General features: G+C 54.6%; 1 protein-coding gene across 1 annotated transcript in view; it reads left to right on the top strand.

Annotated features, from left to right (window-relative positions):
• The first annotated feature begins 3,159 nt into the window (after positions 1 to 3,159).
• TMEM132D (transmembrane protein 132D) overlaps positions 3,160 to 21,801 on the top strand; it is a 289,311-nt gene continuing 270,669 nt past the window's right edge. Inside the window, exon 1 of the mRNA XM_058656634.1 lies at positions 3,160 to 3,976. Coding sequence (XP_058512617.1) covers positions 3,898 to 3,976 — 79 coding nt within the window. The 5' untranslated portion in view covers positions 3,160 to 3,897. The remainder of the gene's footprint in view (positions 3,977 to 21,801) is intronic.

The following is a 21,801-nucleotide window of genomic DNA, read 5'->3' on the forward strand; positions in this document are numbered from 1 at the left end:
AAATGCTTGCCTTGGACACGGGGAGGGGCGTTGCTTGCTTCCTCAGCCACAAGGGCCATGCGCATCCCCGGGAAGGACGATGTGAGGCGAGGCATCCCTGGTGAAGGCCCTACGAGTGCACTAGGAATATGGATTTTAAGTGAACAAAACCCGAAACCATCTGGCTGCAGTCGGCACTGATGGGCCACAGCCAGGCTAGAGTTGCCTTGGTGTGGGGGCTCAGGTGGGGACTCCAGCTGCCTCCTCAGGACTGAGCCCCTACAAGGACAGCTGGTCTGCTGCCCGGCTGTGGCTGGGACAGATGGGCGCTGGGGACAGGGCGCGATCCCTGGGCAGGGTCACATGGGTTTCCCGTTCTGTCTGGTCCTGGCCACCTCATTCTCTCTCTGATGACGGGCTGGCAGCTGGTGCCTGCGGGCTGGCAGCCGGTGCCTGCTGGAGGAGCGTGAGGGGTGTGGCTGCTCTGGCTCCCTGAGCTTTTGCTGCACTGATCGGGGTGGCTCGCCTGCAGGGTCAGACCTCAAGACCTGCACGCTGGCCACTGTCCCCACCGGCCAGATCAGGGCTTGCTCCTCAGATACCCCGTGCCTGCGACTGGGCGGGGTCTTGTTGCTTGCCCCTAATCCGGGGCACACTGGTGGTCGTCCTCACCTGGGGAGTCAGTCCCCTACCCCTGTTGTTTGGCGGTTTGGGTGCCTTGGGATTTTCCCTTGGACTTTGGGAGCGGAGAAGAAATAGAATTTGAAGCAAGGGCTCCTCCCAGAGCCCTGTCCATCCCTCAGCATGTGACCGAGTCTGTCTCCGATGGACATGACATGGTGGTCTCTGTCCCTGAAGGTGCAGGTTGTCTTCCCGACTGAGCAGTGCTCTGAGAAGGGTAACTCAGAGGCAGAAAAGCTCAGGCCAGGCTTCTGGGCTGTCTGGCTGCTGAGCCAGGAATTCGTGCTGGCTGCAGGCGATGGGCTTGGCCAGCTGGGGGCAGCTGGCCACTGGGTTCCTGGCTGGGCAGGTGCACAGTGAGGAGCCACAGGTGGCCTTCAGTCCTGCTGGTGACTTGGCACGCTTGGCCTCCTTCATTCCGTCCATGGCAAGGGGTCGAGAAACTGGGGAGGCGTGGAGGGCAGATCTTGGCAGCCTCCAGTCATGGCAGGGCTCTAGGGTGACGGTGAGGGCCCCAGAGAGGGCCTTGGTCTCCCCCGCCTGTGCCCAAAAGCCTCAGGGCTCTGCAAGCCAGAAGGCGGCCCCTGGCAGATGACTGGTACAAGCCAGCCAGCAGGTTCTACGGCCCTTCCCGCTGGGTGCTCATCTGGCTGAGCTGGTGGGGAGACCACGTGGGAGGGCCTCGAGAGGTAGCATTCTGTATGGACACGCGCTGGGCGTGGTTCAGGCGGGGCCGTGCGCGGCATTGGCAGGTGAAGAGCAGCTTGGTTAGTGCTGTGGGCCCCGCACTGTGTCTGCCTCAGCTTCCCAGGAAGGTGTAGGGAAAGCTAGTGCCTGGAGCCAACGCCCCACCCACAGGCGCCAACAATTAGTGCTATGTAATTACCAGCAAAATTAGCCTTACACATTGATTTATGGCCTGCAGAAGAAACCTACGCTCTTGGGGACGGGGATTTCTCACAGCTGGTGGCTCGGACAGGAAGTCCTCCCTGAGGCCTGGGCCACTGCCGAGGGCCTGGTGGCCTCCACGGTTGCTTGCCCCGTGGTTAGTTGTGCTAATGACCCAGAGGCCATCGGATGCTTCCGCTGGGACAGCATTGTCGGGAGGGGAGAGGGCAGGAGGCTTTGAGCTGAAGCAGTGTCTAGACTTGTGGCTCCCCCAGCAGAGAGGGCAAGATGTGTGTGCAGCCGCCCGTGTGTGCACAGGGCATCTGTTGGTCACCTTTCCTCGTGAGGACACAGAGGGACCCTGCAGTGACGGAAGCAGGAGCCATCTGATGACCTCAGGGCTGCCGGGGGATGGGGCAGAGTATGCACGGAGTGCTTTTTAACAAACAGAGGCTGTTTGCTTTTTGTCAATCAGTCTGAGAATTTTTGAAGAGAAAGCCCACTCTGGCAGAAGGGACCCAGCCCTGAACGAGTGAGCAAGAGCAGGTGTGTGCGCAGGGGCCGGGGAGGCGTGTGTGGGAAGGGCTGTGGTCCTGACCTGCGGCTGAGTGCAGGGGACTGGTGGGCCCCAGCGTGGGCTTCAGACCGCAGCCTTGGCCTGTCGGGAAAGGTGCTGGGCCTGCACTCCAGGCTATGCCCTGGCCTCCCAGCGGTGCCACAGTCTCAGGAAGGGAAGGAGGCCACTTGCAACGGTCTGCAGCATCTTCAAGTTTTATGGGCATGAGCTGTTGAGGGGAAGGCAGGGTGGCTAAGGAGAAGCCGGAGAAAGCACGGATGGATGCCTGAAGGACCTGCAGAGCACAGGAGATGGGAAACGGACAGCCTGGGCTCCCTCACCGCGCGCAACTTCGCTGCGGGTACAACACGCACGCGCCCCATGGCCACGACCCATTTTCACAAGCAGAGGTAAATTTGCCTCCTTTGGCGTGGGTGGTTGTGGGTTTGTCTTCAGCCGTTCAGGACGCTGTCCCCCCTGCTCGCTGGGTTCTGATCTATGAACTCAAAAGCTACGTGGAACCGAGCTGTCTTTGGGGGCTTTTCTGCGGGACGTCTTAATTAGGGATTCAGGATGGTGTTTGCAGAGAACCGAGTGTCTTCTCAAGGCGACTGTCTTCCCTGAGGGACTCATCCCGTGCTCCGGCGACGGGCGATTCAGCCAGGGACACTCACTCGGGGGCCCCTGGCGCAGGTTTTTTGAAGAGAACAGGAGGCAACACCTGTTGTGGGCGGGGGTAGCGCCCTCCTCCGGCTGCTGCAGCGGGCGGAGTGTTTACCGCCCACCGGCAGCCCCCTCCGCTCGCCCGCCAAAGGGCGGTGGCAGCTGTGCCGGGTGCCGAGCCCACTCGGGAGAGGGGTAGGTGGGATTCACTTTGCGGATTGGGGCTCACAGCTGCCACTCCGGAAGGGTGGGGCTTTTTAAAAAAAGACAAATCTTTGAGGCAAAACCCCGCGCGCTTGGCGCTGTGGCTATCTCCGGCGCTCTGGATGCGGTGGCGGGGGGACCGGGCCACCGTGCCGGCTGGCAGGGCGGCAGCTGCGTCCCCGCGCCGGCCGGGCCTCCCCCGCGCACAGCTGGCCCGCCTCCCGCGGGCGCCGGGGGGAGCCCGACGTCTCGAGGCCGGCAGTGCGCTCTGCGCGCGTAGAGCCCGGCGGACCCGAGCTTGAGCCCGAGCCGGCCCGGGGCTGGGTGGGCGGCCGGGCCGAGGCGGCGGCACGCAGAGGTGCTGCGCCCCATCAAACTTTGGGCGCTGGAGCGCGCGCGTGGGCGCAGCGGCTGGCCCGGGATGGGGGCCGCGTGCCAGGACACCCCAGGCCACCCCACGTTCCGGCCCAGCTGCCCTGGAGCCTCCGCGCCGCCTCTGCCGGAGTCCCGGGCGCCGCAGCCCCGCCGCCCGGCTGTCGCTCGCGCCCGCGCTCGCTAGCCAGCCCTGGAGCCGGCAGGCGCGGCCACCGCGGGCCCTGTGTTCTCTGGCGGCTTCCTCCCGGGACCACCTTGGGCACTCTTGGGCTAACAGGACAGGAAAACCCCTTGTGGATATATATTTTTAAAATCGTGGCTGGGGGCTCGGGCTGGGGGGTGGGGCTTGCCTGCAAGCATTCGGACTCAGAAGTCCGAGCTCGCTGGACCAGGAGCTGCCCGGCGGAGGGCGCAGGGCGGCGGGGCTGCTCGGACTGCTAGCCGGGCGCTCCTGCGCCACCCTGCCTGGCTCTGGCCTTCTGAGAGCTCAGCCAGGTCTCCTCGTTTGGACTGCGCCAGGGAGCCGAGAATCTTCGGTCGGGTTCTCCGGGATGTGCCCGTCTGAGATGGGGCCGCTGTGGCACCATTGGTCCCCCGTGCTCATCAGCCTGGCCGCCTTGTTCTCCAAAGGTGAGATGCTGCCGCCTCCGGTCTGGGGCTGGGACTAACTTTGCTGGGAGTGATTGTGTGGGGGTTTGTGAGTGGCAGGGGCGGCCGGAGAGGGGGCGCATGGGGAGTGTGTGTGTGTGTGTGTGTGTGTGTGTGTTTGTGTGTGCGCGCGCGTGCAGGCACGGGTGCTGCGGCACAGGTGCTGGTTGCAGGTGTCCCCCCCAGAGGACAGGGTGTGGAGGCCCTGGTGAGGCTGCCAAGGGGTAGGAGGGAACATTGGTGCTGTTGCCAGGAGGCACTCTCAGGCAGGGGAGGGCAGATGGGTCCCTCGGGAGCACAGGTCGTGGGCAGAGCTGAGTGAGCTGACTGGGGGCATTCCGGGAACTGGGGCCTGACCTGTCCAGCTGGCACCGAGCTGTCTGGAAATGATTTCAGAGCAGACTTGGTTGGATGGGAGTGCTGTCGGTAATATCCCCACTTTGCCAGAAAAGCTGCCTGGGTGAGCCCGGAAGACTGCCCCTGTCTCTACGGAGGGGCTCATGTGGAGGTGTCTGTGCGGGGTCTCACCCTGGCTGTGGTGGGGCCCAGCTGCAGACCACCTGAGAGCGGTGTTCCTGTGCTGGTGTTCCTGTGTTGGAGCTGCCTCTTGCCGGCGCCCTGGGAACAGCGCGTCTGGAGGCCCAGGAGGCACTCCCGGAACGCAGTGGTTGGATCTGTTCGGTCATTGTAGAAAGCAGCGGCATCTCCTCATGGTGGTCCGGGGCCCACCGGGTGCTGCTTCACAGAAACTTTCTGGGAGGGGTCAGAGTGTGCTGGGGACGCCCACCAAGACTTTCCAGGTGAGCCAGTGGCCAGGCACAGGCTGACGACAGGCAGTGTGCGTTCTCTGGTTCTGCATCGCCAAGGCTCTGCCTTTGGATCCGCTCCTAGGTCCGGAACACTGGCCCGCAGGGTATCCGTGCCGGACGGTGGGGGTGGTGCCTGCTGTGTCCCCGACTTCACGAGGCCACATCTCCTAACTGGGTTAGAGCGACTCGGAGGAGCAGACCTCGCGGGATCTGGGATGCGCCGAGGAAACGGAAGATGGGGCTGAGGGATGGGCTGCGTGAACCCAGCACAGCAGACGTGTGGCAATGCAAGCCACACAAACCCACAGCAAAGCCTGGCCGGCTGGAACACAGCCACGGGGCAGGCAGTTTATTGGCTGTCGCTATGTCTCATAGTTAAAGCAGGCCTTCTCTGTTTTATATTGCAATAACAAGGTTTTATTAAAGGTACAGAGTGGCTGTGTTTTCTCATTTGTGGACGTAGCTTGCTGACAGATTTCCCGATGTGACTAAGCAGTGTGGAGGAGAGCTCTGATTCTTCTGGTGCCTGAAAACTTCTTCCCGGGGGCTCAGTGGTCAGGTCCTTCAGTGAGGAGCTGCGGTAGGAGGCCGAGCCTCTCCTGTGGGCGGCTGGAGTCGGATGGGAAGGGTGCCGTGAAGGCAGCATGTGACATAACAGCACAGTGAGAGGGTAGCATGAAGCCAGCATGGGGCGTTAACAGGGTAGGGTAAGCCCAGCATGCGGCAGGCAGTGTAGCCGACTGTGAAAGCATAGTTACCATGAACCTGGCTCGTGATGCGCTTTGTGTGTTGGACTTGGAGAACTCCAGCGGGCGGCCCAGCAGCGTGCACACTTCACACAGTGGTGAGCTCAGCGCTGAGCGTGCTTGTTTGTAACAGTCCACTCGGTGAAGACGGCGTGGCCTCTCCCCTTCCTCATGCCACGAGGCTGCGCAGAAGGCCTTCCTGGGACAGAAGGGATTTGCACTTTCAGGGCTGGTCAGTTCTTTTCTTGATGGGTTCAAATTACTTCTCCTAGGATTCTCTGACCTCTGACAGTCCTAAGTAACTGAATCAAGTCTGCAATGTGTGTGTGTGTCCGAGATGTATTTGTTTATCTGAAGAGTAGAATAGAAGAGGGAGAGGGAGAAGCAGAAGCCATCTCTCACCTGCTGCTTCACTTCCCGATGGCCATGGTGGCCGCGGCTGGGCCAGGCCAGAGCGCGACATCACTGAGGGACAGAGCCCAAGCCACTGGGCCGTCCTGCGCTGCTCTCCCAGGTGCCTTGGCAGGGTCCGGAGGAGAAGAGAGGCAGCGGGGACTGGAACCCGTGTTCAGAGGGGGACGGCAGCATCACACACCAGTGTCCTGGACTGTCTTTATTAGAAGCAGGTGCGTGGTGTGCCTGGCACTGACCAAGTGCCAGTGTCTGCCCTGGCGTGTCACTGCTTTCCCTGAAGGGCCTCAGTGCTTTCAGGGAGGGAGACATGAACGCAGGGCCAGGCTGGCGTCCTTGGGCCTCGCTGTGAATTGCACTAGCAGAGCGTGCTTAGGCATGTACGACATGCACTTGCAGTACATTGATTTCCCCTGAATTAAATAATTAAATATGCATGTGACTTTATTAACAAATGTAAATAACATGCCATCACTGTGCTGCTGTGCCCCAATGGCTTTGGTGGGAAAGAAAGATTGCCAGCACCCTTGTCACACGGCCCCAAACGCTGCCGGAGCGCGAGTTCCCGTCAGCGCTCTGTGTCTCAGGGCTAGGTACTTGGTGTGCTGTTAGCTTTGTGGGAGGGGGCTGGAGCTGGCCAGAGTGCAGGTGGGCTTTAGTGCAAGTCACGAGGCCAGTGCCTTTGGACTGCTAGTGGCAAGGCTCGCCTACTGTGACCTTCCTGGCTGTGCTATGCTTTCACACCAGCCACTCAGAGACCCGATCCTGACACTTGGTGCCGGGCTGGGCACAGCCAGTGCCCTCCTGGGCTGGAGGGCAGCTCTAGGCAGCAGCCCCTCCTTTCCCCAGGGAGAGGAGAGCTACCTGCAGAGAGAGAGAGAGAGAGAGAGAGAGAGAGAGAGAGATTGACTCACTCTCCAAATGGCTATAGGCGCCAGGGATCTCACTGGGTCGTCCGTATGGGTGCCAGGGCCCAGACACCTGGGCCGTCTGCTGCTCCTCCTAGGCCATCAGCAGGGAGCTGGACTGGAAGTGCGCATCCAGCACAGGACCCCACAAGGGAGGCTGATGATGCACCACAGCGTTGGTCCTGGGGGTTCCCGTCTTTACTGTGTCACCCCAAGCTTTCCAGATCCTGGGGCCTGGCCTGCACATGCCCTGTAGTGGTGGGGTCCCTGAATCATTCCTCGGAGGCAGCTCCGACACAGTCTTCCATCTAGCTGTGATTTCTCTTTAGTATTTGCCATAGCACCTTGGACATTGAGGAGCCTCAATAAAAATTTGAAGTGTGGGGCCTGGTGCAGTAGCCTAGCACGTAAAAGTCCTCACCTTGCCCTTGCTGCTATCCCATATGGGTGTTGGTTCTAATCCCGGCAGCCCCGCTTCCCATCTAGCTCCCTGCTTGTGGCCTGGGAAAGCATTAGAGGATGGCCCAAAGCCTTGAGACCCTGCACCTGCGTGGGAGGCCCAGAAGAGGCTCCTGGCTTCGGATTGGCTCAGCTCTGGCTGTTGCAACCACTTGGGGAGTGAATCCGTGGAAGGAAGATCTTCCTCTCTGTCTCTCCTCCTCTCTGTATATCTGACTTTACAATAAAAATAAATAAATAAGTCTTTAAAACAAAACTGTATCTTAACCAGATGAAAGTGTGGATTTACCAAGTTTCTGGTTAAAAAAATTTTTTTAAGTGTGCTTCAGGGTGCAAGATACCTCCCCTCTAAGAACCACTGCCTGGCAGGGAGATGGCTTGGCGCTCTCCCAGGTATTTGGCGTGCCACAGTGACTTGGGTCTTTCACTGAGATGGGCATGTGGCACAGCAGGTGGCTTGGCCACATCTCAGGTGTGGTTGGAACTAACTCTGCTTCCCACACAGTTTCCTGCTAAGGTGCACCCTTGGAGGCAGCGGGAGGCAAGGAGATGCTGCCTGCCCTCCCAAGGCAGAGAGGAGGCCTAAACAGCACTCCTGGGGGTTCGCACATTCACCCCACGATGCCCAAAAGCACGTTGGGCTGGCTCCTGGAGGGAATGCTGTGGTGGTCTTCAAGCAAGAATCAGGGGTAGCAGGGTTTGCTGCGAAATGGGGTTTGTGATGTTTTCCCTTGGCCTCCTTGGCATCCTGCTGCATGAGGAAGTTAGGGCCGCACTGACTGGGCAGCCAGGCGAGGCAGGTCCATCCCTGCCACAATCCTGGGTGCTCAGGTCCTTCTGTACCTGGACACTGCACCTTCCCCCAGGGTAACTTCTGTACCTGGGCACTGCACCTCCCTCCAGGTAACTTCAACACCTGGGCACTGCACCTCCCTCCAGGTAACTTCTGTACCTGGGCACTGCACCTCCCTCCAGGTAACTCCAACACCTGGGCACTGCACCTGCCTCCAGGTAACTTCTGTACCTGGGCACTGCACCTCCCTCCAGGTAACTTCAACACCTGGGCACTGCACCTGCCCCCAGGGTCCTGTATACCTGGGCACTGCACCTCCCTCCAGGTAACTTCGACACCTGGGCACTGCACCTCCCTCCAGGTAACTTCAACACCTGGGCACTGCACCTCCCTCCAGGTAACTCCAACACCTGGGCACTGCACCTGCCTCCAGGTAACTTCTGTACCTGGGCACTGCACCTCCCTCCAGGTAACTTCGACACCTGGGCACTGCACCTCCCTCCAGGTAACTTCAACACCTGGACACTGCACCTCCCTCCAGGTAACTTCAACACCTGGGCACTGCACCTCCCTCCAGGTAACTTCAACACCTGGGCACTGCACCTCCCTCCAGGTAACTTCAACACCTGGGCACTGCACCTCCCTCCAGGTAACTTCAACACCTGGGCACTGCACCTCCCTCCAGGTAACTTCAACACCTGGGCACTGCACCTCCCTCCAGGTAACTTCTGTACCTGGGCACTGCACCTCCCTCCAGGTAACTTTAACACCTGGGCACTGCACCTCCCTCCAGGTAACTTCTGTACCTGGGCACTGCACCTCCCTCCAGGTAACTTCTGTACCTGGGCACTGCACCTCCCTCCAGGTAACTTCTGTACCTGGGCACTGCACCTCCCTCCAGGGTCCTGTATACCTGGGCACTGCACCTCCCTCCAGGTAACTTCAACACCTGGGCACTGTACCTCCCTCCAGGTAACTTCAACACCTGGGCACTGCACCTCCCTCCAGGTAACTTCTGTACCTGGGCACTGTATCCCCTTTCTGAAATTGCTCAGGAGCCTGCAGGGACGGAGTCTGCCTTGCACCTGAAAGCTAGCCATTGATGACTGAGAAGAGCGGCAGGGGTCTGTCTCACAGTGTGGAGAGCAGTAGCCAGGGTGAGGAACTGTGTTTGCAAGTGCGGAAAATAGCCACATCTCAGGCTTTCTCTGCTGCTCCCACTCCCCCGTCTGTCATCTCTCATTCCGTCCCTCATAATGTGTGTAGGCGTATGGAGATTCAGATCCGCCCTGAGAACCACAACACGTGAGGGGTGTTTCCCTTGCATTGAGCTCGGCATTGAGCTCGGCGTTGAGCTCGGTGTTGAGCTTGGCATTGAGCTAGGCATAGTGAGCTCGGCATTGAGCTCGACATTGAGCTCGGCGTTGAACTCGGCATTGAGCTCGGCGTTGAACTCGGCGTTGAGCTCGGCATTGAACTCGGCGTTGAGCTAGGTGTTGAGCTCGGCATTGAGCTAGGCGTTGAGCTCGGTGTTGAGCTAGGCATAGTGAGCTCGGCGTTGAGCTTGGCATTGAGCTCCGCATTGAGCTCGGTGTTGAGCTCGGCATTGAGCTAGGCGTTGAGCTCGGTGTTGAGCTCGGCGTTGAGCTAGGCGTTGAGCTAGGCATAGTGAGCTCGGCGTTGAGCTTGGCATTGAGCTCCGCATTGAGCTCGGTGTTGAGCTCGGCATTGAGCTAGGCGTTGAGCTCGGTGTTGAGCTCGGCATTGAGCTAGGCATAGTGAGCTCGGCATTGAGCTCGGCATTGAGCTTGGCATTGAGCTCGGCATTGAGCTCGGCATTGAGCTTGGCATTGAGCTCGGTGTTGAGCTTGGCATTGAGCTAGGCGTTGAGCTCGGTGTTGAGCTTGGCGTTGAGCTAGGCATAGTGAGCTTGGCATTGAGCTTGGCATTGAGCTCGGCATTGAGCTCGGCAGCGAGCTCGGCATTGAGCTTGGCTGCCGAGCTCTTGAGTTTGTCCTTGTCGGTGCACTTGCTCAGGAAGGTGGCGGGACCTGCTGGTGTTGCTTCTCATTGGACGGCTGCCTGGCTAGCTCGGGGGTCCCAGCTCGCAGTGGCTCTCCAAAGTTCCAGCAGTGTTTGACATTTTTAGGGTATTGTGGCAGGAAAATATTTTGATATAGAAGCAGACAACTCTACTGCCACCATTTCCATAAGGATTTGTAGTGGGTTTAAGGATGGAATGAACATGAGGGGGGAAGGGGGCACAGGCTTTGGGGCTCCCAGGGACCCAAAGGTGCCTGTCCCAAGGGTGACCTTGACCTCAGAAGATGACTTTCCTTCTCTAAATGTGGGCGAAGGTTCTCTTAGTTTCTCAGGCCTTCATGTTGGAAGGAAGGGCGGCATTTCTCTGACATCAGTTTCCCTCCGTCCTGAGGCCGCTGTGGGTGTCCCGAGTGCTCACATGTCCCTCCCTGTTCACAGTGGCACGCGTGGGCAACTCGCTGGACCCGGGCTTTGCCTTGCTGTACCATCTGTCCTTCCTCTGCCTCCATACCTGTTTGTTTGTGCTGATACACTTCTTTTCCAAAATGACATGATTTCATTCTGAAACGAGAGGAGAGGGTCAGCACAACGGGGCAGGGTTCTGGGTGTTTCTCTGTGTGTGTTCTCTCTGCGACATGCAGTGTGGGGCTCCTGCCGTGGCCGGCCCAGGCCCATGTGCTGTGTGCTCTGTCCACGACGCGCAGCGTGGGCCTCCTGCCATGCCTGCCCAGGCCCAGCACCTGCAGTCACTTGGTGAGTGAGCTGGCAGGTGGGAAGTCCCTGTCTTTACCTTTCAGATAAGTAAATAAAAACTTTTAAAAAGTATTGTGAGTATAATTTTTAAACTGTATCTTTTGCTGGTGTATTTTTATGCTCTAATCTTTGAGCATGATTTTAAAAAGGACTCATTTATTTGAAAGGCAGCTTTATACAGAGAGGGAGAGGTGGGAGAGATAGAGAGAGAGAGAGGACTCTTCTATCTGCTGGTTTACTCCCCCAAAAGCTTCAACGGGCAGGGCTGGGCCAAGGCAAAGCCAGGCGCCAGGAGCTTCTGCCAGCTTCCCAGGTGGGTGCAGGACCAGACCCCTGAGTCACACTGCGGCGTTCCCAGCCATGGACCGGGAGCTGGATGGGAACTGGGGCGGGGCCAGGACATGGACTGTGCCGGCCACAGGACCTTGGCTGCAAGGGAAACTAAGTTAATGGCTGGGTTTCGTTTTCTGTCTTATTTTCTAAGTTATTTCCTTCTTTTTAATTTTCATTATGGCTATTGATGAAGTGGTATGTAATTCAGAATAGATGTTCATGTGCTGATCAAATCAAGCCAGCATTTAATATCCTTAAACCTTTTGTGAAATAACAGAACCCTCGTATACACGTAGTGGTTCCTTTTGTACCTGTGCTGGAGGCCCCAAGGGGAGACACTTCTGTGTTTTATCACACAGAGGTTTCCGAGCCAGTGCCGCCGGGCAGCAGTGGGTCTGCAGCGGAACGCTGAGATTCCGTCTGCGGTCCAGCCTGAGGGTGCTTGCTTGGCTGCCCAGTGCTGTTCCCCAGGGCAGTCCACCCTCCTGGGGAAGTGGCCCGTCCCCTGCGTGTTTGTGTAATGCAGTGTAAGCTTTTGTTTCCAGTGAGTATAATTTTTTGGAGTCCTTAATTAGAAGTAAAAACTGCACAATGGAAATTACTGCTCTGCATAAATATTTGCATTGTATGTTGTTAAAAGCAAGCATCAACACACATGATTGCTTGTTTTACAAGCATTCAATATTTGGAAGTGTGAGATTGACAGGACTGCTGAGACTCCCGCCAGAAGGGAGTGTGTGGCTCAGATTAGGGTGGTGGCGTTTGGAGGGTGGCAGGGCTGGTGAGCGCAGGAGCCCCGGGTCTCAGGTATGTGATGAGCCCGCAGTTCGCACGTGTGTTAGCGCTCCCTGTGGAGTTCTGCGTCTCTGCTCCCAGCAGAGCGTCTTGTTGGGCTCCTTAATGAGACAGCTCCCATCAGGGACTGGGGTTTGCCTGTAGTTCAGACAGACATGAGCAAAGCAAGCAGCAGCAGTTTCCAAGTTGTGCCGCTGCCGTGGAGAGCCCAGTGTGTAAACTTCGCAAAGGACAGAAGCTGGCAGAGCATACAGGGCTGAACGTCACGGCTTTGCTCTCCTGAAGTCATTTTCCCAGAACCATTCTGCATGCATGGAGATGATTTTTGATAAGGAAAGGACAGCAGTAGGGTAAGGGTGGGTGTTGTCATTCGTCAATGAGACAATTAGAGCACTGGGCAGGGGAGGTTGGGGGCAGTGTGTCCAGCGGACACAGGAGGAGCTGCGCTTGGCGCAGGCTAGTGACCTGATATCTTGCGACAGGAGAGGCAGTGTTTCGGTGGATGGGCTGGGTCAAGTGGAAGAATGTTCCAGGTGCCGCCTTCTGTGGGCATTTTGTTAGCGTTGTGAAGGGAGTATGTTTTCATGAAAGTGTGGGCTTTCACATTATTGCATGCGGCTGGTACTTCTAGGTAACCATTCACAGGGCTTCCCTCCAAGCAGCTGCCCAGGCTGGGTGGTCCTGCTGCTGTTGGGATGTGCTGTGCCCCTGTCATTGGGCTTGCATGACTGTGTCTTTGGGTGTAGAGAAGTGGCTTTCTGTACTTGGCACTTGGCACAGGTGGGAGCGTCCCATGTGTGTGGACTCTGGGTGGCTTCCGCTTTGTTGCTGACTCCCAGATCTGGGCATGTGTGGGTTTGCAGATTCTTCTGTAACCTGCTGCTCTTCGAGGAGTTGGGGGTGGCTCACGCTTTGTTCTGATGCTGCCTCTGTGTACCAGCAGATGCTCCTTAGACAAGCAGCAGTAGGGTAGGGGTGGGTGGTAAGGTATAGTGCTCCTAGGGCGTGGGAACAGGAGACTCAGTTATTTATTCGAAATGGAGAGAGAGTGAGCAAGCAAGTAGGAACAAGAGTTTCTATCTGCTGGTTCACTCCACAGATAGTTGCAATAATCAGGTCTGGGCCAAGAGCTAGGACCTCCATCTGGGTCTCCCACATGGGTGATCGGGACACGGGCGCTTGGAAACAGCCAAGACTTCCTCAGCACTTGGATGTGGGCGGCTGACACCATATGCAGTGGACTGACTGTGCATGGCTGACATCCTAAGCAGTGGACTGACTGTGCGTGGCTGACATCCTAAGCAGTGGACTGACTGTGCGTGGCTGACATCCTAAGCAGTGGACTGATTGTGCGTGGCTGACATCCTAAGCAGTGGACTGACTGTGCATGGCTGACATCCTAAGCAGTGGACTGACTGTGCGTGGCTGACATCCTGAGCAGTGGACTGACTTGCTATGCCAGGTCCCATGATTGAGATCTTTAAAGTCACTGCCCAAGTACTCGACTTTGGTGTGTGTCCCCTTACCGTGGTTGTGTAGGCTAGCTGTCACCTGTTCCCTTCCGTTCTCCTCATTCTGCCTCCCCTCCCCATGACCCTCCAGTATAAGCTGGTTTTCACAAAGCTCCCCCGGGAGCACAATACACAACACTGTTCCACAAGGAAGCAAAACTCTGGCTTAGCTGGGGTGTATTTACAATTAAAAAGGGCTTTTATTTTAAAAGACACTTTTAAAGCATCTAATATGTTTTTGTTGTCTCGATTCATAGTGTTCCAGTCGTGGTAATGTCAACTTCAGTTTTTGGCTACTCATGATTTTACAGTGAGAAAAAACTTTAAAAAGTTTAAGTTTCATGTGTAAACACACCTGGTTTATTGTAAGAATATATAACAGGGCCATGACCACATTTTCTTCAAGGTTAAAACTACATTATGATAAGGTACAATACTGCAGTGGAACCAGAGGGAACAATGTAACATTGCTCCTGCAGAGTTGTTGGTGGGATCTTGTAAATGGAGGATGGTGGGTGTCAAGCCATTCTGTTATTTATATCCCAATAGATACATTTAACAGAGCGATGCAACCATTTGAATTTGATTTTGAAATGTCAAGCTTTACAATGCAGTAGAAACATCCTCCTTAGCAACTATTGGAACTCAGAGAAAAAATATTAGCTTCCACCTTCTCCGCATGCAGGCGGCTTTGTAGCTTTTAGAGTTTTCTTCCTGTGGTCCCTGGGACAGCAATGTTGGAGGCTAGTGTGGGTGGCACAGGACACTGTGGGCACAGGCTGCGAGCTTCTCAACACATTCCTGGCATCGTGAGAAACTGTGACAGAGAGTCTCTCCGCCTATGATAGAATGGCTGCTGTTGGATCAGCAACTACTGTACAGCTGTACCCACAAACACACACACAAGGGAAGCTGTGGGACACGCTTGTGGGCTGTAAAGTAAATGAAGATCACACAGAGTGTCCAGTACCCAAACCAGTTGGAATATCCCCTGGGCTAGGACATCAGCATCACATGCTTTGAAACTGCATTGCCCAAGGGCCACAGCTGCCAGGCGAAGCCATGTGTGGAGGACTCTCGCAGGGGCTCTGAGCTCTGGCTGCACATTGAAACTGCAAAAGGCTTTTTGGGGAGAGCTTTAGACTCATTGCTGTGTGATTTGCACTTGAGTTCTGACAAATGCAGTCTTTTTTTTTTTTTTTTTTTAAGATTTTATTGTTATTGGAAAGCCGGATATACAGAGAGGAGGAGAGACAGAGAGGAAGATCTTCCATCCGATGTTTCACTCCCCAAGTGAGCCGCAACGGGCCGGTGCGCGCCGATCCGATGCCGGGACCAGGAACCTCCTCCGGGTCTCCCACGCGGGTGCAGGGTCCCAAAGCTTTGGGCCGTCCTCGACTGCTTCCCCAGGCCACAAGCAGGGAGCTGGATGGGAAGTGGAGCTGCCGGGATTAGAACCGGCGCCCATATGGGATCCCGGGGCATTCAAGGCGAGGACTTTAGCCGCTAGGCCACGCCGCCGGGCCCGACAAATGCAGTCTTAAAACCATTGCCACGATCCAGACCCATCTATCCCGTGAACTTTTGAGGGGTCCATGGGGAACCATGGCTCTCCCTCCCAATCTCCCCCTCCCTCTCCCTCTCTCCCTCCCTCTCTCCCTCCCCCTCTCCCTCTCTCCCTCTCCCTCCCCATCTCCCTCTCTCCCTCTCCCTCCCCATCTCCCTCTCTCCCTCTCCTCCCTCCCCCTCCCTCCCCCTCCCTCCCTCTCCCTCCCTCTCCCTCCCCATCTCCCTCTCTCCCTCTTCCTCCCCATCTCCCTCTCTCCCTCTCCTCCCTCCCCCTCCCTCCCCCTCCCTCCCCCTCCCTCCCCCTCCCTCTCCCCCTCTCCCTCCCCCTCTCTCCCTCCCCATCTCCCCCTCTCCCTCCCCCTCTCTCCCTCCCCATCTCCCCCTCTCTCCCTCCCCATCTCCCTCTCTCCCTCTCCCTCCCCATCTCCCTCTCTCCCTCTCTCCCTCTCCCTCGCTCTCTCCCTCTCCCCCTCTCTCCCTCCCCATCTCCCCCTCTCTCCCTCCCCATCTCCCTCTCTCCCTCTCCCTCCCCATCTCCCTCTCTCCCTCTCTCCCTCTCCCTCGCGCTCTCCCTCTCCCCCTCTCTCCCTCCCCATCTCCCCCTCTCTCCCTCCCCATCTCCCTCTCTCCCTCTCCCCCCTCTCCCTCGCTCTCTCCCTCTCCCCCTCTCTCCCTCCCCATCTCCCCCTCTCTCCCTCCCCATCTCCCTCTCTCCCTCTCTCCCTCTCCCTCCCTCTCCCTCTCTCCCTCTCTCCCTCTCCCCCTCTCTCCCTCTCTCCCTCCCTCTCTCCCTCTCCCTCTCTCCCCCTCTCTCCCTCCCCATCTCCCCCTCCCTCTCTTCCACCACATACCCTGTCCTCCTCTCCCTCCCTTGTGTCTCTCTTTCTTTTCCTCTTCACCCCAGGATGCTCTGTACATGGTGTTATGTATTATGTGGGCTTTGGGTGGGACTTCGGCTTTCTTAGCTGAATGCCTGTGATGCGACGCGTCAGTGTTACCTTTTCCTTGCTGACATGCCCTGTGTGATGAAGCTGGTTGCCTTCTCCGCTCAGCCAGCTGTAAACACTGGAGTGGGTGATGGTGTGGGTTGTTACGGATGAGCTGCCGCAGACATTTGTGAGTGGGTTGGTGTGAACACATGTTTTAATTTTGGTGAACACCTGGTGATGTAGTGTTTAACACTGGAGGGTGGAGGGAACTGCCAGGCGGTCTTGTAGAGCCCCGTGCCTCCCACTGTCCCAATGCATGTGTCATGATACTCACTATGGTTTCCACACACAATTACTTAATTATCCTTGATGTTGAGCAGCTTTCTCTAGGCTTGTTTGCCATCTGTAGGTCTTCAGAAATGAGTGACTAATTCGGGTTGTGTTACTATTCAGTCTTGAGCATTGCTTGTATGTTTTATGTAAGCCTTCCATTGTATATGCGATTCACAGTATTTTCTTGTGCCCGTAGCATATCCTTTTAACTCCTTGCTGAGTGCTGTTGATGAAGTGGATCTCTTCTGTTTTGTCTTTGGTGTCTTTGTCAAACCGCCTTCACAAGTGTTCTCACAGCAGCACCTTCCACTCTCCGACCCATCGTTGGGTCACTATTGTGTGTGGTGCAATGTGGATCAAAATCCATTTGTTTTTATATGATGACCAATTGCTGCAGCATGATTTATTGTGAAGAACGTCATACCTCTACGGTTTTGTCACATTGGTCATTGCTATTTCCCCCTGGCTCCTGTCTGTCCCTTCACCAGTACCACACTGTGTTGATCACAGTTTTTCATAATGAACTTTGCAATCAGAGAATGGGAACCTTCTAACTTTGTACTTTTTCTAAATTGTTTGCGCCGTTCTAGTTCCTTTGATTTGTGACTTGCGATTGGAAACAGCTCGCCACTTTATAAAAGATTGTGTTTGGATTTTGGTTGAAATTGTGTTGAATGTAAGAAAATCGTTCCAAGCTGCTGTGAGAATCCATCGAGTAACGGTGGATTCTCTAGTCCATGAACATGGTATGTCCGACAGTTGGTTTGGGATGCTTTTAACTTCTATTATCAAAATTTTATTGTGTTCACCTTACAGATGCTTCACATGTTTCTTAGATGTTTGGGTGTTCCTAAGAGTAATACTCTTTTAAAAATTTGAGTTTATGATGCCTTGCTGAAATCATATAGAAATGTAATTGATTTTTTATATATTGACTTTGTAGCTTATTCTCATTTCTAGTAGTTTTTTTTTTGCTGCAGTTTTGGAAACATTTTGTATGCATCAGCAAGTCAATTTGTTACTCATTTTTTGCTCTTTATGATTTTGTTTTAAAAATCAATGTATTGAAAAAAGTCATACTTATAGAGAGAAGGAGAGGTATTGAGCACGATCATTCATCCACTGGTTCTCTCCTCCCATGGCCATCTGAAGCTAGGAGCCAGGGCTTCTTGGTCTCCCATGTGGGCACAGGGTCCCAAGGATTTGGGTCTCCTCTGCTGCTTTTCCAGGCATACACAGGGAGCTGGATTGGAAGTGGAAAAGCCAGAACATGAACAGGGGTGCCTATGGGATGCTGTCACTCGCAGGTGGAGGATTAGCTAGTTGAGCCACCATGCCAGCCCCCTCTTACGGCCGTCTTCCCTCCCTTTCTTTGTGGCGTTTGCTTGGGCTCCTGGAAGATGGTAAATGGGCTTGATGAGAATGTACATCCTTGCCCAGTCCCAGCAAAGGAGGAAGAGACTGCTGAGTACCATCTGGTGTGATACTGGTTGTTCTTTTTAGCCTTTCCCTAGGAAGTTGACCAAGTTTGACGTGTTCCTAACTTGCTGAGATATTTTATTATAAACAGGCATTGAGTTTTGCCCGATCTTTTTTGTTGCATCAATTGTCGTGGTCATGCGTGTTTTCTTCACCTACTGGGCGTGGATCTCTTCTCCTGTGCTGCGCAGTTCTTGTATTCCCGGGATGGACCCCGCTTAGCTGTGGTGTGGTGTTCTTGTGCACTGGTATCCACCTGCAGAGGGCTTTGTGTCTGTTCATACTCAGTGTTTTTTCAGCTTTGTTTATGTGCTGTCTTGCGGTTTGGGGCTGCCAGGGTCGTACTGGCTTCATAAATAGGGTGGGGAGCACCACCTCCTGTTAGATTTACACATTTTGAGCTCAGGGACTTAAATTGTTTGGTGAAACTGAGTCTGGTTTTTTTTTTTTGGAACTTTTCTGTTGTGAACTCAATTGATCTGATACTGTCATGGCTGTTCAAATGATGTGATTCATGATAGATGAATTTGGGTAACTTGCAGTTTGATGAATTAGCCATTTTATCTGAAGTGCCAAGTAGATGGCAGTGGTGTTGAGCATGTTCAGCCCTGTGTCCCTGTGTCCCTGTGTTCCTGTGTCCCTGTGGAGATGTTCCGTCTCACCCTGCTCAGCCCTGCGTCCCTGCGTCCCTGTGTCCCTGTGGAGATGTTCCGTCTCAGCCTGGTCAGCCCTGCGTCCCTGCGTCCCTGTGTCCCTGTGTCCCTGTGGACATGTTCCGTCAGCCCTGCGTCCCTGTGTCCCTGTGGACATGTTCCGTCAGCCCTGCGTCCCTGTGTCCCTGTGTCCCTGTGGACATGTTCCGTCTCACCCTCGCTGTAAGTGATCTGTGCTTCTCTTTCCTTTATGTTTACACTGACCCCCAAGTTTATGACTCTTATCTGTCTTCTCAGAGAACTGTCTTTTTATTTTCATTGATTTTTACTTAGTGTTTTTCCCTTTTATTTTTATTGTTTTTTTTGTTCTAATATTTCTTTCTTTCTGTGACCTTGGTTTAATTTTCTCCTTTTAATCTAGTTTCTGCATTTGGAAGCTTAGGTCATTTTTTGTGACTTCTCTTCTTCCCCCTAATGTGATCATCAAATTCAGTAAATTTTCCTCTGGGCACTGTTATAGCTATGTTCCTCCAACTTTTATGTTATACTTTCGTTGCTTGAAATTTGTATATATGTATTTGCTAATGTTCCTGCAACTTTCTCTTTGACCTAAATGTTATTTAGGTTTCTATTTACTTTGAGATGTTTGGAGATATCCCAGATACTTATTTAATAGCAATTTCTAGGTTAATTTCATGTGAATCAACAAGCATATTTTGTAGAATGTTAGTGCATTTATTTTACTGTTTTGTAAGTGTTTTTAACATCCTGGAACGTGGTTTATTTGGCTAACTGCTCATTGTGCCCTAGAGAATAACAGTTGCCCTGGTGCTGACCGAGGGAGCTGGTTGGCTGTGTTGCCCACATCCGTTGTGCCCCTGGTTAGCTGTGTTGCCCACATCTGTTGTGCCCCTGATTGGCTGTGTTGCCCACATCCGTTGTGCCCCTGTCCCTCTTCCCTGAGAGGCCTGTTGACCTTTTTAAATATAGTTAGATTGTTTGCTTCTCTTTGCTGTTTTCTGAGGTTTATATTTTATTTATTTTCAGAGAAACAGATAAAGAGACTCCGCCCTTTGGCGCACTCTGCCAGTACGCTCCTCGGATTGCAGGGGACCCAAGACCTTGAGCCACCACCTGCTGTCCTCAGGGCAGTGGGTGGAGAGCAGGAGTGCGGGGACGTGCGCCAGGAATGCTGCTGCAAGGTGCTTTTAAAAGACTAAATGTTTTTTAAAGCATTATTTTGTAAAAGATTTATTTATTTTGAAAGAGTTACATGAAGAGAAGGAGAGGCGAAGAGAGAGAGAGAGAGAAGCGGGAAAGAGAAAGAGAGAGTGAGAAGGAGAGAGGACCTCTGTAACACTGCTTCCCTCCCCAGGTGGCCTGCAACGGCCAGGGCTGGGCCACAGGCCAAGAGCCTCCTGGGGGTCTGCCATGTGTGAGGCAGGGCCCAGGCCCTGGAGCCGGCTTCTCCTGCTTACTCACACCGTTCAGGGAGCTGCAATTCCTGTAGGAGATGCCGGAGTCACAGGGGGGCTTTTCCCAGGATGCCCCAAGGCCCACCCCTTTGCCTCATGTTTGCAAGTTCTGTTGGTCGCTGCTGTTCTGAGGACGCTGCTGGAAGGTGTGCACACCTGCTCCCTGGCCTCAGTGCTTCTTTGAAAGTCTACTTCATGTGAAGCGTTCTCCGGCTCTGCTGATGTTTTGATGCCTGCATGGCACAGTTCCGCCTCCTCTCCTGCTGAAGCAGCTGCTGTCTTTACAGTGTGCTCCTCGTGGACAGTTGGCAGCTGTTGCTTCTTGCCCTCCTACAAACCATGATGCGTGTTGGTGTCCTTGGGTAATCTGCAGGGCGTGGACTCATGTGCACTATTGGGTTTGGATGATGGTCCCTCATGTTACATTTTGCTTGTTTTGTCTCTTCTGCATGTCCCCCCGTCAGCTGCAAGCTTTGCAGTTACTGGAATACAATTTATAATCCCATTTTATCTCTGTGACCAGGCTGCTGTAATAATTCATCATGCTGATTGTCCTAGGACGTTCAGGGTAGGCCCCTGGTCTGCCATGGTGGTTGTCCTAGGACATTCAGGGTAGGCCCTGGTCTGTCATGGTGGTTGTCCTAGGACATTCTGGGTAGGCCCCTGGTCTGCCATGGTGGTTGTCCTAGGACATTCAGGGTAGGCCCTGGTCTGTCATGGTGGTTGTCCTAGGACATTCTGGGTAGGCCCCTGGTCTGCCATGGTGGTTGTCCCAGGACATTCAGGGTAGTCCCTGGTCTGTCATGGTGGTTGTCCTAGGACGTTCAGGGTAGGCCCTGGTCTGTCATGGTGGTTGTCCTAGGACGTTCAGGGTAGGCCCTGGTTTATCATGGTGGTTGTCCTAGGACGTTCAGGGTAGGCCCTGGTCTGTCATGATGGTTGTCCTAGGACGTTCAGGGTAGGCCCCTGGTCTGTCATGGTGGTTGTCCTAGGACGTTCAGGGTAGGCCCCTGGTCTGTCATGGTGGTTGTCCTAGGACGTTCAGGGTAGGCCCTGGTTTATCATGGTGGTTGTCCTAGGACGTTCAGGGTAGGCCCTGGTCTGTCATGATGGTTGTCCTAGGACGTTCAGGGTAGGCCCCTGGTCTGTCATGGTGGTTGTCCTAGGACGTTCAGGGAGGGCCTAAGGCTGCCATGGCCCAGTCTCCAGCCACACCAGTTCTGTCGTACCACATGTGTTGTTAGAACCTTCCAGCCCTCTGTTTTCAAGCCTCCCTTCCATCTCTAGTTTTATTAATGCCATTTATTTTAGTTTTGTGCGTGCTATAAACCCATCATATTGTTATTATTTTTGCTTTATATAGTCAGTTATTTTTAGAGCAATTGGATATAAGATGAAATGGATTTTGTATCTACTTACATTGTCTGGAGTTTCCAGTGCTTTGTGTAGATATCAGTATTTCCCTAGCAGCACTTTTTTTTCGTTTGAAGAGCTTTTTTGAACCTAGGTCTGTTAGAAATGCATTCCTAGCTTTCACTTTGCTAAACATAATTTAACTTCTTCTTAATTTTAAAAAAAGGTTTTATATACTTGAAAGGAAGAAAAAATAAGAAAGAGGGAGAGGGGATCTTCCATCCTCTGGTTCACTTCCCAAGCAGTGTCCTGGTCAGGGCTGGACCAGGCTGAAGTCAGGGGCAGTAGCTCCACCTTGTGCCCCACGTGGGGGCAGTGGGCAGGTCCCTGGCCATCTTGGGCCGTCTCTGTCCTGCAGAGAGCTCCTGCCCGTGCCCCTGCCTCCCCCGAGCATG

The sequence above is a fragment of the Ochotona princeps genome, chromosome 29 (assembly GCF_030435755.1).
Source record: "Ochotona princeps isolate mOchPri1 chromosome 29, mOchPri1.hap1, whole genome shotgun sequence".
Lineage (NCBI taxonomy): Eukaryota > Metazoa > Chordata > Mammalia > Lagomorpha > Ochotonidae > Ochotona > Ochotona princeps.